The 15,415-nt window shown below is 39.9% G+C and overlaps 1 protein-coding gene across 2 annotated transcripts in view; it reads left to right on the top strand.

Moving 5' to 3' along the window:
- Nucleotides 1–64: 64 nt before the first annotated feature.
- The window catches only part of kiaa0319 (KIAA0319 ortholog), a 56,401-nt gene continuing 41,050 nt past the window's right edge, over nucleotides 65–15,415 (top strand). The window contains exons 1-4 of one of the 2 annotated variants that reach the window (XM_015357323.2): nucleotides 65–304; nucleotides 6,215–6,347; nucleotides 11,093–11,799; nucleotides 14,449–14,617. In XM_015357323.2, coding sequence (XP_015212809.1) covers nucleotides 6,299–6,347; nucleotides 11,093–11,799; nucleotides 14,449–14,617 — 925 coding nt within the window. In that variant the 5' untranslated portion in view covers nucleotides 65–304; nucleotides 6,215–6,298. Of the gene's footprint in view, nucleotides 305–5,122; nucleotides 5,209–6,214; nucleotides 6,348–11,092; nucleotides 11,800–14,448; nucleotides 14,618–15,415 lie in introns of those variants that run through there. The other variant, XM_015357324.2, reaches the window with a different exon arrangement.

A 15,415-nucleotide genomic window follows, 5' to 3' on the forward strand; every position in this document is an offset into this window, starting at 1 on the left:
TTCTGCCACTGTAGGAATAGCAGAAGGCTTGGTCGTCCTCACTCTCACCCTGCCATACAGACATCCTCGACTGTGGCAACAAAACGCAACTGCAGCTTCTTACTGAACATCACTGCGCACCTCCAGGAGGAATATTGGTGCTCAGTCGCTTCACAACGCCCTGCAGTACTCGTAGCGTATGCAGGTCAAGGATAAAAAAAACGGTCTAGAGAAAACAGCAGTAAATTCTAATGTTTAAATGATAAAAGCAGTAGAGGATGCTGCCTGATTAATGAAAGCAGGAACCGCCGCTGGTGCAAGCAAGGTATGTGTGTTATCGCATGTAGTCCGTAAGGCTGTCGCAGACTTCGGTTTTGTCACGCATATATCCGTATTACATTTTGGAAAGGAGAAGAGATCACCACGAAGTGGAATGTAATGAAATGCCCAGTCCTATTTTACACGTGTTTATATTAAATATGCAAACTTATGTTTCCTAAATCTGACTCTATTATTATGCATCATATTGTTTGGCTATAAGGATGAAATTAGGCTTTTTTTTATTTGTAATTCTGTAAAAAGTGTAGACTGTAGAAACGGTTACTCGTTTCCAAACCTACAGCATGCCTGTTTCCATTAAAAATTGATTATATGGCTGCTTACTTTAATATAGCTACACCCAGAGCTCCACAGCAACCGAGAGAGTGCAGTCAGGGAGAAAAATACTGAGTTATCTGTGCTGTTTAAACAAATAAATGTGTCAGTGTCGCGCCGTTGTTTGCTTTTCATTTAAACTACAGTTGCTGCATAATATTCTCTGACAAATTAAACCTTGCTTCACGTCTCCAGGGTCTTCATGTCTTCCGCGTTTCCTACACGACGGTGTCATAGTACATGTGAATTAATCTCCAGGTGAAGTCTAAATAAATAGCTGTTGCTTGATGATAAGATAAAGATAAGATCACTTTATTATCCATATACAATTTCTTGTATTAGGAATTCATCTTTTTGCATACCCCAGCTGCCTCTCCATAGGACACAGACACATAGAGAAGCTTGGGGTCAGAGCACAGGATCAGCCATTGTACAGCACCCCTGGAGCAGTTAGGGTTAAAGACCTTGCTCAGGAGCCCAACAGAGTAGGATTTCTCTACCAGCCATGGGATTTAAACCAGCAACCTGTCACGCCCTACACTCTCCCTCGCAAAGACGTTACATTCCCGGAACCTCTGCTTCCCAATCTCATCCCTGATTGAACCCAGCACATTCTCACATGCATCAGATTTCTCAAATTCTCACTCCCTAACCAATCATCCAATCACACCCTTTCCTTTCAGTATTTAAACCCCCTTCGCACACCTTCCCGTGCTCACTATTGAGAAGCCTTTTTTAGTATTCTCCAGTGTGCGGTTCCAAACCTTTTGACTGATCTCCCGTTACGAATCTTCTGCTTCCGCCTCTTGACCTTGCCTTCTGGATTTTGTTTTTGAATATCTCTTGTTACCGGACCCTCTGCCTCCCTTATCGACCCAGCCTTTGGATTTTGTCTTTTGGATTGTCCCTTTGCTACTCTGTGTCCTAAGGGATTCCGGTCACGCATAAGGATCCTCCTATTCCACGTATAGGTTCCGTGACACAACCTTCCAGCCACAGGTGCAGATCCTTAGCCACAGAGCAACCACTTCATCCAAAACCAATCAGTTTTGTAAATTCAGTGGATGAGAATGTACAGTGAAATGTGAAAGTTCTTAAACAAGTTTTTTAAGCACAGTGCTTCAGCAAGTTGCCCTAAAAAGCACTGATTGAGATTAACACATCTGTGGAGAATCTGGTATTTTGTTTTTGGTTTAGGACTTATTCTAACCAACTGTAGACCTTGATGCCAACGGTTTCTATCACAGAACTTTGTCAGTTATTTTTCCAATCTTTCTGTAAGTCTAAACATCCCTAAAATGCCTCATTAAAGCCATATCCCAAAGTCTAGTTTAGCTCACCACCTTACCATTAGCCTTCTTCCTGTCCTTTCCCAACAGCCTCTTAGAGAACTTTGGAATATTATTTTAAAATATTGCATTGGTATTCAATTTAGTTTTATAACAAATATACCCTGATAAGATATTGCTAGGAGAAGTAGAGAAAAAAATAAAAATCACATATTGCAATTGTCTAGTTTAGAAAAAATATTTTGTAAGCCTAATCACTTATGGCAGGATGATATGCTTTTTACAAAGAAACGCAGGCTAGAAATGGCATTGGTGTGGGACTACAGTATAGATCATAAATACATTCAAACTAGAAGACTAAAGCAACAGGGTACAGTCACTACACCATGGGCTAAACTGCAAAATAGAAATTCTAAATACTTAACAATAGGTGTAGCTACAGACCACCTACTTCAGACATGTGCACAAATATTGTGTTATGTAATCAGATGAAGAAGGTACAGTATGTACAGTAGCATGTGATGTGATGTTATATTACTGGGAGAATTGGTTTTTCTGCATATAAATTGGAATGTTGTGATGGGAAACAGATGCTGAAACTGATATGGTTGAAATGGTCTACAAGGATCAGTTCTTTAAAGAACAGATGTGATTCAGCTGAGAAATTCTGACCCGCACGTGATATGTTTGATGTATAACTTTAATGTGTGAAACATACATAAAAAGTAGAGTTCATAACTTTAGAAAAGCAGATTATGAAGGAATGAAACAGAGTTTACAAACAACAGTATGTAATACATAAATAATCGATTATATAAATAGGTAGAGGGCGGGTAATACTTTTACATACCTTCATTGAGTAGTTTTATTGCAGAGGGGACAAAGGACTTCTTAAACAGTACATGTTTTTATGTGAATTTGGTACCCTATACCCTGATGGGAGTATTATGAATTGAGAATGGAGTGGGTGTGTGGAATCAGCGGTGATGTTCCTTGCTATTCTGAGAACTGCATTATGATATAAATTGCTGAGCTGGGGCTGCTGTTTCCCAGTTATTTTTCCTGCCATTTTCACAATCCTGGACAGTTTGGTTTTTCTTTTCAACCCAAAGGTTTCCTTACCCAACTGTTATGTTAAATGCCAGAATGCCCTCGACAAGGCTTTTACTGTATATGCCATCTCTAGGACATTTTGACTAACATTAAAGTTCCTGAGTCTTTGGATTAAAAACAGCCTCTGACTTGCTTTCTTTAAATGTTCTCTATGTTCTCAGTGTAGCTCAGCATCAGATCAATATGCGAATGGACTCGTTAAGTCTGGTGTTGCTCAGGGCCCCTTACTTTTCAGCATTTACATGTTTCCTCCTGGTCAGTTTTTGAGATCACATGGCCTCAACTTCATTTCTATTTTGACGATACTCAAAATTTCCTTCATCTAAACTGAACTCTATCTGTGGATGGAACTGTACTTGAACTTCAGTCTAAACTGAATAACTTGGGGGTGATATTTGATTAAGGCTTGACATTTGACCCACATGTGAAACATATTGTCAAAACATCTTTCTTTCACCTCAGAAATATTGCTAGACTATGTCCTATGATATCGCTAACTGTGGCTGAAAAGCTGATCAACACATTTGTTTTCTCCCGAATTGACTACTGTAACACTCTACTCGCTGGGGTTCCTAAATCCACATTGAACAAACACCAGCGTGTCCAAAATTCGGCAGCCAGAATCCTGACCAGGTCTAGTGCAAGTGATCATATCACTCCTATCCTGGAGTCATTGCACTGGTTTCCTCTCAAGTTTCATGTCAACTTCAAAATCCTTATGCTCTCCTATAAGGCTCTGCATGGCTTGGCACCTCAGTACCTGTCTGAGCTGCTATTGTCCTACTCCCTACCTTGCAACCTTCGATCTTCTAATTCTGGTCTTCTGCTTGTCCCCCAAGCCCGTCTACACTCTAGACCTTCTCCTCTTATGCCCCAGAGCTCTGGAACTCTATCCCTAAAGATATCAGAGAGTCACCTTCTTTAAACTCCTTCAAATCTAGACTCAATACCTTCTTCTTTAGGAGAGCCTTTACTTGGCTCTGTTCTTTACCGCTCTTCTGCTACTGTATTCAGTACCCGCATCTGCTGTCTCCTCTCTTTATGTATTCTCATTGTGCATATCTTGTGTATTTTTTATTGTTGTCCTTCTGTAAAACGCTTTAAAGACACTATATAAATATAGTTTATTATTATTGTTATTGTTATTGTTATTGTTATTATTATTATTATTATTATTATTATTATTATTATTATTATTATTGTTATTATTATTATTACCCAATCTCAAAAAGTCTGCTTCAGACAGGAGAATCTTGCAAATCTGTATTTATTAGATATGTAATAATTAGTTCTGCTCCTAAGTACCCCTTAAGATTAGCATGCTTGGACAGAGTGCAGAGCGCTACTAGTCACCCTTTGGTCGGACCTAACAGAGCAGGTGGAGGCTGGCAGGGAGGGGGTGAATTCAAAACCAAGGTCGTTGGTTGATTACAAGGGATTTTTTCATATCCTTCCATGTTAACCATTGTTTTGTTTGCTTATGTATTAGAATATGAGTGTGGTTTACCAGTACTGATCTATAGAGTGCTGTAGTTCCAAGACAGGAAAATGAGTCCCTGCCTGCACCGCCACTTTCTTAAATATCGGATTCTCAAGCACTGTTGGGCTCAAAGGCTATTAGCAGTTAAGAGACACTCTCCAGCGTAGCTGAAACTTGCCATTGCTCTGTCTCGGCCCACAGAATTTCAGCTCCACCTGCCGGTTCTTATACAGGTAGTTCTACCTGCATGAGGAAACGTGCTCATGAACTAAGTGCCAAGGTGCCATGGATGAAGGCGTGTGCCTATAGCTACAAAAGTCACTGTAACCTAAGGGAAGCATTTCTCCAAAGGTCAATGAGACAGGTTGTCGGTCTGCCCCTTCTTTTGTATTTTTCCTTTAGAAAAATAGAATAGACAATTATTTTATTATACCCACTGAATTTGTTTTTCATCTCTTGGCTTTCTGTTATGAACACTGCTACCACACAGAGGGTAGAACAAGGAAGTGCAGACAGACTCCTCTGACCCACCCATCTTCAAACCCCTTGTCATTCATACTTGTTCAGTGCCAACTGCAGGAGAGGCTAATCTGTGACCAACTGTACAGCACATTACAAGAACCTAGGAGGCTGCAGGGGTTGCTGTGTCACTGAGAGCATGGAGAGCTCATCCTTGGAGGTACTCAGTCAGTGGTATGTCACTGTTTCTTAAATCCCAGTAACAGTCAACTACTGACATGACCCAGGCCTGAACAAAACAGTGGCCACATTCAGGCCAAAGAATGCTTGTTTCAGACAGTCGTCCACTTTTAAAGTACTAATTTGTTAAATTAGCTTGCATCTTGCCAGCTCACCTGGGCTGTAACTGTCTTGCAGGTGGCATTTGTCCCAGAGTATTTTTTTCATTGTTTTGTAGTACAGAAGGCAGTTATATTATCAGGATTGATTTTTTACAGAGTACCATGTTTTGATTTGGAGGAGAAACTGTTTGGGAAGGAAATCTTTCCTTGAGATTGTTTTTCATTTACGGTTGGGGTTCACTCCTATAAGGACAGACTATAAGGACATTTTATAATGTAAAATGGCAAGGACAACCTTCCTGTTTTATTTCATCAGGCACTGTGATATCATACCTATTCTATCGTACAGAACTACGTTCGGAATCACAAATATCCATATCTGTCCACATGTTAGGTTTCCAGCTAAAATACTACTCTGTATTCCAATTTAATTTTAATCCTTATTGTTAACAAATAAATTGAGTCTGTTTTTAACTTATGGAAGCTTGCCACTTTTTAGTAGTTATTGTCTATATAATAATATAATAATCATCTGCCTATTCAATCTACCTGTTCTTTATTTTTAACTAAAGCTTAAATCAGTCATTTTTATTTTGTATATTGTATGGCTAATATGGCACTTTAGGATGTATGTTGTTCTTCACCACTTTTTTGTAGACAAAGCACCCAAAACATGCTGATATCCAATATCATCACTCTGTCTCATTATATTAACTGTTCATATTAACTGTTTAACACCCTTTCTTACTGACTATTGGACACGTTACGTCACCTGACCATTATCTCACAAATGTTTAGTGAATTAAACTACCTAGAGAACTGTTCACACCGAAGATTCCCAAGCATTTGGATTTTTGACATTTGCAATTTGATCGGACCAGACCGCTTCTCTGTTTTAGGATCTGTCCACTGAGGAGGCCCAACAGAAAAACACTGAGGCAGTGCTACACGTGGTGGCTGTGTAGAGAGCAGTGGACCACGGCATGGATTTTCTCTTGTGCCTTTTCTGGCTTTTTCTGCAGCCCCTGGATGGTAAGGTGGAAATTAAGTTTCTAAAAAGAAAGCATGTTTAATCCCTTGTATGAGCTGATTAGATGAGTGGTTATACCCAATGGCGTGATATCCATCTGGTATACTGTAGTTCAAGGCAATGTACTTTTCTGTTTGATAAACAAGCGATTATGTTCTCTGACAGGCAGAACAATGGTACAGTGGTTAGCACTGTGGCCTTGCAGTACAGGAGTCCTGAGGTCTATTCCCAGGGTGGTATTCCCATGTATTTGCTTGGATTTGCTCCCATAGTCCAAAGCCATACAGATAGCACATTCTTAATTTGACCCTCTTCCCACATTCTGATTAATCTTTTGCACTTCTTGATTCTTTTTTTCCCCAAACCTGGTTTGAATTTAAGATTTACAGTCTGGACAGCTCTGGTGATAACAACGTGCAGTATTCTCAGATTTCGCCGTTATGCCCTCTTCATAACAATTTTACAACTGAATTTTGTTGTCATAGTAACATCTCAACAGTAATGAGAAATGATGTACAGGCTAGTTGGTAATTTATAAATACAAAGTTGTTTTTTAAAAGGTATGCCTTTGAAAGGAAAACTAAAGATAGAGAGATACTTTATTGATCCCGTGAGGTAAATTACAGTGCAACAGCAGCTTAACACAGTCAACACAGCACAGTGTAATTAAATGATACAATAATACAATACATACAATACAATTGGTACAGTCAGTGAGAAGTGCAAAGAGAAATACAGTAGCTTTAATCTAAATAGGTGAATGTGAATGAGAGAAAAGTTAATGAACGTATTTGTAAGGTTGATACAAATTTATGACTGGTTCCTCTGGATTAATATTGTTCATTTGAAGTAATATTGAAGAAATTTGTTACTATAGTAACTGCTGCAACTAAGTGGTATTGTGAGAAAATAAGTAAAAGTAAAAAAGCAGCAAAATAAGCAACAAACTGAAGTGTTCAAATCAGAAAAAAAATGTTTTACAGAATGACTAATAGGCACACTTAACAAACACTAACAAAAAAACTAACATTGTTGTGTTTCAAAAAGAAAGCTTAGTAAAGAGATATGTTAGTACACATCAGTCTTTTTCTATATCATCTTGAAAAATAGACATGTCCGATATCAATTAATTTTGTTTCTATACAGCAGATAAATTAAACTTCCTCCTGAGTAAGATGCAGGTTTGACAAGATAATCATGTAATAAAATGTCAAAGAATAATTTAATAACAATTAGAAAGCAATCATTAAGGAGGAATAATGAGGTTTGATCTTTTTTGTTTAGTTATATTGTCTACCAAATGTAGGCTTTTTATCAGTAGAAGTGCAGATCTGTTTTGAAGATAAGAAGATAAGATAAGAAGATAAGAAAACATAATGCATGTATGTAAAAACCTGAAAACAAATAGAAATAAAAAAGTGCTGTTGTAACAAACATGCCGCATTGATCCTACTGAAGTATTTCTAGAGTGTTCTTTTTTTTATATCATTGTTTGTTGTATATACCCATAGAACATTTAGAAAATCTAATCCCTTAAAATCGGAAAAATCTCAAAGTAATTTAAGGTCTGAAACTCTGGATCTTTTTTCTGGAACATGTTTTTTCAATCATGACATTCAGGACACTTCAGCTCTGTTCACAGTATTTGATGAACTGCTACAAAAGTACTGTATGCACCTTGCATGATGTTTGCACGCACAACTCAGCTGTATTTTGGACTGAAAAGAAAGCTAAAATACCAGAATAAAGATTATTATATATTACTTCCAAGATAATATTAGAAAGTCACATTTAGCAGATAATACAGCTGCAAAGTCTGAAATAAATTTGCAAGAGGCCAAATAAAGCCAAAAGAGGCCTACTCCTTTTTTGAACCAGATATTTTCCATGATGGATGTAACATCAGTTTCAAGTACTCACCCTCATTGGTGTCTCAGATCATAATTACTTTGATATTTGAATATCAGGTATAGCAGGTTTCCAGATGTAATTCTGTACTTTAAAGCCACACATCACAGTCTGGTTTGGAGGCCTGTAGTCATAGTGGTTTGAATAATTAATGGTGCTTTTGTTTCGAGAAATTCAGCCATCTGCGGTTGTGTGCTGCTTAGTCCTTTATAAAAAAGCTTGCCTCAGGCCTGCAAACAATGATTAATGTATAGTATCTTCTATTACCCTTACTGTTTTAAAAAGTTATCTGATATTACAAAGCAAGGAAATGTTCAGTAAAACAACATTTTCATTCAGGGAAGAGCCTGGCAAAGTTTTTGGCCTAGAATTTGCACTTGTGCTTGGAATGTCTGGAAAAATGATCTTGTAGACAAGAGTCATGAACAGAAGTCAATGTAAAATAAATGGATTGTTCTGATCTCATAGTTTCATTGTTTCTGTTCACTGATTGATTGTATCGGCACTCACTGTGACTTGAAAGGCCACGTGGACTGTTACTTTTCCAGACATTGAATGACTTAAGATCACTTTATTGGCCATTTACATTTTCTTGTATTAGGAATTTGTCTTTTCACATAACCCAGCTTACTCTCCATTAGACACACAGACAGGGAGAGAAGCTTGGGATCAGAGTGCAGGGTCAGCCATTTATACAGCACCCCTGAAGCAGTTGGGGTTAAGGGCTTTGCTCAGGGGCCCAACGGAGTAGGATCCCTCCTATCCACCGGCCGGAGGATACAAACTGGCAACCTTCTAGCCACAGGCAAAGATCCTTAGCCAGTGTCACCGCACCACCCTGACTGCACTCACAGCTCATCGGAGATTTGAACTCAGGACCTTTCATACCCAAAGCGAGAATCATACCCAGAGACCAATTGACTTTGAGAAAGTGTTGCTGTGTAAATACTTTGATGATAACAAGTCTTTATTGTTCATCCACTTTTTCCTTTTGTCGGCTTTCTATAAATCTTGTGCACTCTTGTGTTTTGGGTTTGTACATACAGCAGCCCCCTTGATACACCTGTGCACATTTGTAGTGATTTGCCACAATATTCTCTCTAGTTCTCTGCCTGTTTTTGCTGTTATTTTCTATTGAAGTTATAAACTGCTCTTAGTGTATTATGAGCCTGTTGTGGTCGCATCCGCAATAGTTCAGGTGATTGTTAGTCTCTGACAGAGGTTTGGATCATGGCTTTTGCCAGACAGTTTGATTCTACCTACAGTATTGAGTTGACTTCTAGAGAATCTGGTTTCTGAGTGTAATCCTGGACTCTAAGTCTGAAATTAAAAAAGAGTTGCTTGTGTACAGATAAGTCTGTCTCTCCTGTGTGGCACACCTGAATATTGTGTGCTGCAGTGGCAATCTTTGTAATGGTAAGACTCAGTAAACAGGCACACAAATGCAGTGAGAAGGTAAAAAATAATGTCTTTGTGTCTTTATCAAAACACTCTGTCAATTAAAAAAAGAATATCCTCAGGCTCATCAGTCAGTCACTTGCTTCCTTGTTCTGATGTTCTTCTCTTGCTGCTAATAACAATTGTCTCCCTGTAGCTGGTCAGGTAATCGAGGATAGATAGGTAGATAAGACTATAATATAAGGGAAATTGAGGTGTTACAGCAGCCCAGCCTAAGACAAGCAAAAACACAGAATAGACTAAAAAATAAAATATGTACAGTAATACAAAATAAATATAAAATACATTTTATATTTAAATAAATCTGTAAAATAACCAAATATGTTATTGTTATCAAAATATCTGTCACGGATGTCCAAAGGGACTAACCGTGGGGAGCAGGAGAGCGGAAAAAGACCCATATGCGTAGCGGCGAGACGGGAAAAACTGATGTAAAAACTGAGGACATGTGATCTTCAGTGTTCACAGAGAGCTTTGAATATGGGCAATATTAGCAAGATGTCTTCTTCTGAATGCCTGATTTGGTAGAGCTCTATAAGTGATGCCTAACTCAAGAAGAACTTACCAACAAGCACTTCTTTTATTCTTATTTTTATTTTTTCTTCAAAATTAACAGAATTATAAGTTTTTACTAATCTGAATATTATTGTTTGCATAGTTTTATTACAAAGATGCACACTTACATTTAATCTTTTATCTGACCTTAACTTAATATCCACATTTTCCTATAAATAAACTTTGCCAGATGTTAAATATAAATCCATGAGTTATGAAGTGTGTATTATAAAATTATTGTTCTATGACAAATATGACAAAGAACTTGTCATACTATGGAAGAGCCAAGGAAGGCTCCATAGCCGAAACATTGTGTTTCCTTTGTTCTCAGCATGGAATAAACCTATTGCTTGTTCCTTTGCAGACTACGCATGCTGACGCAGCTACCTACTCGAACTATTTCAGGCTACTTCCGCTGTAACCCACTATGCTTTCCTCTAAATCATTTTCTAGATCTGTCATTCCTTTTCCTCCTCCCTGTGCTTCTCTCACTACACCAGCATTCAGTCTCTTCACAGCGATCTGTTCCAAGACCATGCTCTCTAACCACCTCCCATTCCTTCACAGATGTCGTTGTTATAATATCATTCCTGACACCCGAAGAAGGCTCCATAGGTGAAACATTGTGTTGCTATCTTTTCTACATGTAATAAACCTTTACCTGTTCTTTTGCAGCCTACGCATGCTGACGCAGCTATATACTTGAACTACTTAAACCTATTTGAACCTATATGACCCTGATACTAGAGTGAACCTTTGCAGCTTGTCCTGTTGGTGTTCTAGGTTTATCTTCAGATGTCACCCTAGCTCTTTCTCTGCACTACAGGGGCATTTGCAGATCCGTGCTGGCAGGGAGTCACATTCTCTGAAACGATCATCTCACCAAACTTGAAGAACACCAACATCCTGCGTGTGCCAGACGTGGTGTCACTGACACAGTGTGCGGGGGCCTGCTGTGACTTCCCTGGCTGTGACCTGGCCTGGCTGTTTGAGAGGCACTGCTACATTGTCAACTGCAAGCACAAGGAAAACTGTGAGCCCAAAAAGCGTCCTGGCACGGACTCCTATATGATCTTCCTGCAGCGCAGGCCTCCCCAGACACTAGTGCTGCAGTCCCTGGTGCGCGGACAGCCTTTCTCTGGGAGGGTTCGCCCACAGTCCAACCTCAAAGGTCCTGAGAGCCTCAAAGACTTGGCTTTATTTGATGGGGACCAGGCCTTTGAAGATTCTTCCCTAGCTGAGGATGAGTATCCCGAGAGCTACAGGAGCTCTATCATCCATGGCAGCCCTGTGGGCAGCAGAGCTGAACAGAAGGAGAGCTCTGGGTATCTCGATTGGCTGTCAGTGGCAGGAAAGGAGGGATTCAACTTCTCGGAGTATGGTGTGAGCCAGGGAGATCTGTACACTTCACAAAGCCCCTCAAAGAGCAGCCTACTTCAGCGCAGCACCTCCACGAAGGGCGAGATTGACCGTGGGGATGCGCCCACTGTGCCTGCTCCTGCCACCCCAGTCTCTCTTTCGGGAAGTCTAAATGTAAGTGCTGTCGGAAATCACACAACAGCTTGGATTAAATGAACTTCAGAGGGCCTGTGGAAGGCTTGTTCAACCAAATGTATGTCAAACACCTTTGACTCTGGAGAAATAGAATTTAATTCTCATACAAACTGAACCATGAGGAACCTTTTCCCATGGACAATGACTGTATATATCAGACGTTTACAATCAGCTGTGTCCACTATAAGGCCTGCAGTGTATTCCACAAGAGTGCAAATTTCTGTAGTGCTGTTTCATTGTCTATGAAATAGAGTTCCTCATGTACACCTGTACCAATGATATACATAGTACATAGTGTACAGTATTCTGAAAAGACCACCTAACATTTTAAACACCAATTAGATAAAGAGCCCCAATCCAGTAAGACCTATAGGTCGTCTTTTTTAAAGATTGGGATCACTTTTAAGCTATGATAAACAAAGCAAGTAATCTGTTCAATCAAGAGGACTCTGGTCCTCAAGGGCTGACAAATATTTACATGCTAGTCCTAAATGATTGGACAGCTTCTAGTGGCCAGTTTATTGAAATTACAGTCCTTGTATGGGACTCCTGCCATTCTTGTAAGTACAGTAGGGTCTTGACATCTGCAAATTTAACATTTGCAAATTTGCTTATTCACAATTTGGTCTGGCTGATGGGATCTTGGATGGAAGAAGAGCAGAGCAGGATGAAACTGAGCTGAAGGTTGTTAAGTGCAACTTTCAAATTAGCAGAGCCACAGACTAGGATTGTGAGACCAATTTAGCTAGTGAGTGAGCCTCTCCCTCCCCCCTGCCCACTACCCAGGATCTGCATCACAACGTGGTCTTGTTTTTGTTTTGAAATGAGCACCTCTGGTTCTGTGTCAGTAACATGGGGAATGACAGGCCAGAGATGGACTGTTTTATTGTTATTTTCATTATAGTGAGGTGAGGTACTGTATTAATAACAGGAAATAGCGGGGAAGGCAGAAAAAGTGCTGAGAGGGATTCACATTGTTTATTTTAGCTGATTGCTATATGTTTGTGGTTACTGTTGTTTTTGTTTTTATAGATAGATAGATACTTTATTGATCCCGTGAAGGAAATTGTAGTGCAACAGCAGCTTTACACATACAACACAGCCACAGTGTAATGAATAAATACAATCAGTACAGTGAGGGGTGCACTGAAAGAGTTACTCACAGTCCGGACACACAAAGAACAAACTAGAACAGAACAGTACGCAGAAAAATTGTATCACACACATATTTATGAATATAAATATAGATATACATATAAATATAAATGTATTGCACGGGTCCCTGGCATATATTGCACAAAAAACGGTTGTAAACGGGAAAAGAAAGAGAACAGATGTAGCAGTAGATGTGTAGATGTGTTCATTCCAGAAACAGGTCACTGTCAATGTTGCCTCTGCCCAGACGCAAGGTGGATGCGTTGTACAGTCTTATGGCAGAAGGCAAGAATGACCTCCTGTAGCGCTCCCTGTCGCACTGTGGATGAATCAGTCTATTGCTGAATGTGCTCTTCATTTCTACAAGCTTGTCATAGAGGGGATGGGAGATGTTGTCCATGACGGCCTCTAGTTTGGACACCATTCTCCTCTCAGCCACTACCTCCAAGGGGTCCAGGTCAGACCCAACGACAGAGCTTGCTCTCCTGATGAGCTTGTTCAGCCTTTTAGAATCCACTGCTCTAATCCCAGGGCCCCAGCATACCACTGCGTAGAAAATGGCGCTCGCTACCACCGACTGATAGAACATATGTAGCATCTTACTACATACATTGAAGGACCTAAGCCTCCTCAAGAAGAAAATCGGCTCTGTCCCTTCTTATAGATGGCCTCGATGTTCTAAGATCATTTCAGTCTATCGTCAATGTGTACTCCCAGGAATGGAGAAAGAACTGTCCCATGAGGTGCCCCTGTGTTACTCACTACCTTTTCAGACACAGTTCTGAAGTCTCACAGACTGTGGTCTGCCTGTCATGTAGTCAGTGATCCACGAAGTCATGGAGGCATCGACTTGCATCTCCTCCTTAGAAGTAAGGGCTGGATGGTATTGAAGGCACTGGAGAAGTCGAAATACATCCTTACAGTGTTGCCAGCCCTGTCCAGTTTCATTAACTTAAAGCTAATGTGTGAGTACTTTAATTATCATGTAAGGGGGAGTTTCTTATGTCTTTTAGCCGTGCTACTATCAACTGTAGTACGTTATGCCACAATATAGGGGTGGACTAGGTTATATGTGAATTTGGCTATTTGAAACAGTGCTCTGCACCAGATCCTTTTGAATGTCGAGACCCTACGGTACAATGTATAAATTGCCCTTGAAGGGGCCTAGGAGATAACATTGGTGTAGAAAAACTGAAATAATAATAATTATGGTTGTTTGTGTAAGTGCTGACTCAGACCTAGTCTCAAAAACTCATTGCATTTTCCCTTTGCAGACAGAAATGAATGGATTAAACATTTCTGGGCTTCTGAGTAATACGGGTCAGATTGATGGCCTAAAGAAAAAAAAATGCCAGTTCAAAATGTGATGACTCGATTCTTAAGCAAGAGTCAGTTTAACAGTTGTGAGTCACTTTTGCTAGAGCAATGCTGATACAGGTACAATTTCAATACTTGTGTATTATTTTTTCCCAGGATGATGTTCCTTTGCACAACATATCCTTAACCAGCATGGAAATGATGCCAACATCCCACAATAGCACGGCAGATTTCATCTCCGAGATCCAAATACAGCCCTCACTGCCAGACGTGCCATCCTCTCCACCTACTTCTACTTCAAGCCCTACAACAACGCTCACACCAGGTACTGCAGAGGGGACCTCAGCTGTATTGAAAAACAGTTGATGTTTCAAGAGATTACCTGATCCAGTATCACTTAAGCCAAGGAATAGGCAATACAGAATGCCATAACCACACCTACTTTACAGTCCTAACTGCTTAGCCTATGTAATGATGGCTTCTGCACAACCTGTGCCAATAATTGAAATGATAACATGACAAGCAGTGGTCATTTCATTCACACTTCGTTCTGTTTTTTATGAAGTGGAATTGCATCCATCAGGTTGCAGGAGATGGGAATGGAGAGGCCTTGGGGAAGACATGGGGAAGAAGTAGATAGTGGCAGCAGGCAGAGACTAGGACTGCTGCTGTTCTGCTGTTCTCACAATGGTGAACTGGTGGTTGGGGCTGGCTGGCAGTGAGTTGACATTTCTGGTGAAGTTGGAGGAGCAAGTGAAATAGGGTAGTCCCAATCCCAAGCTGCCAGCCTGTGAGCCTTCAGTGTCATCAGTTTTCCAGTCTGCGATAATTTTGCTCTTGGGTTTAAAGTGAGAAAAACAACAGATGAAGCATATCTGACTGCACCCATAATGGAAGAAGACTTGTATGCTCTTGTGCCTCTTGTGCTAGAATGAGATTTGCAGTGGTAGGCTGAGCTGGTCTACAATTCAGGATCCTAAACTGGATCAGGACTTTAATAAGAAAATACACATTTAAATAAAACAAAATAAAAGACTCTCACAATATTTTCGTAGTATGAAATTGAGGTCCAAGTTTATTTATGGACCTTTTTGAATTCAAACTAAGGCTTTATAATGAATCT

The sequence above is a fragment of the Lepisosteus oculatus genome, chromosome 10, assembly GCF_040954835.1.
Source record: "Lepisosteus oculatus isolate fLepOcu1 chromosome 10, fLepOcu1.hap2, whole genome shotgun sequence".
NCBI classification, from domain to species: domain Eukaryota; kingdom Metazoa; phylum Chordata; class Actinopteri; order Semionotiformes; family Lepisosteidae; genus Lepisosteus; species Lepisosteus oculatus.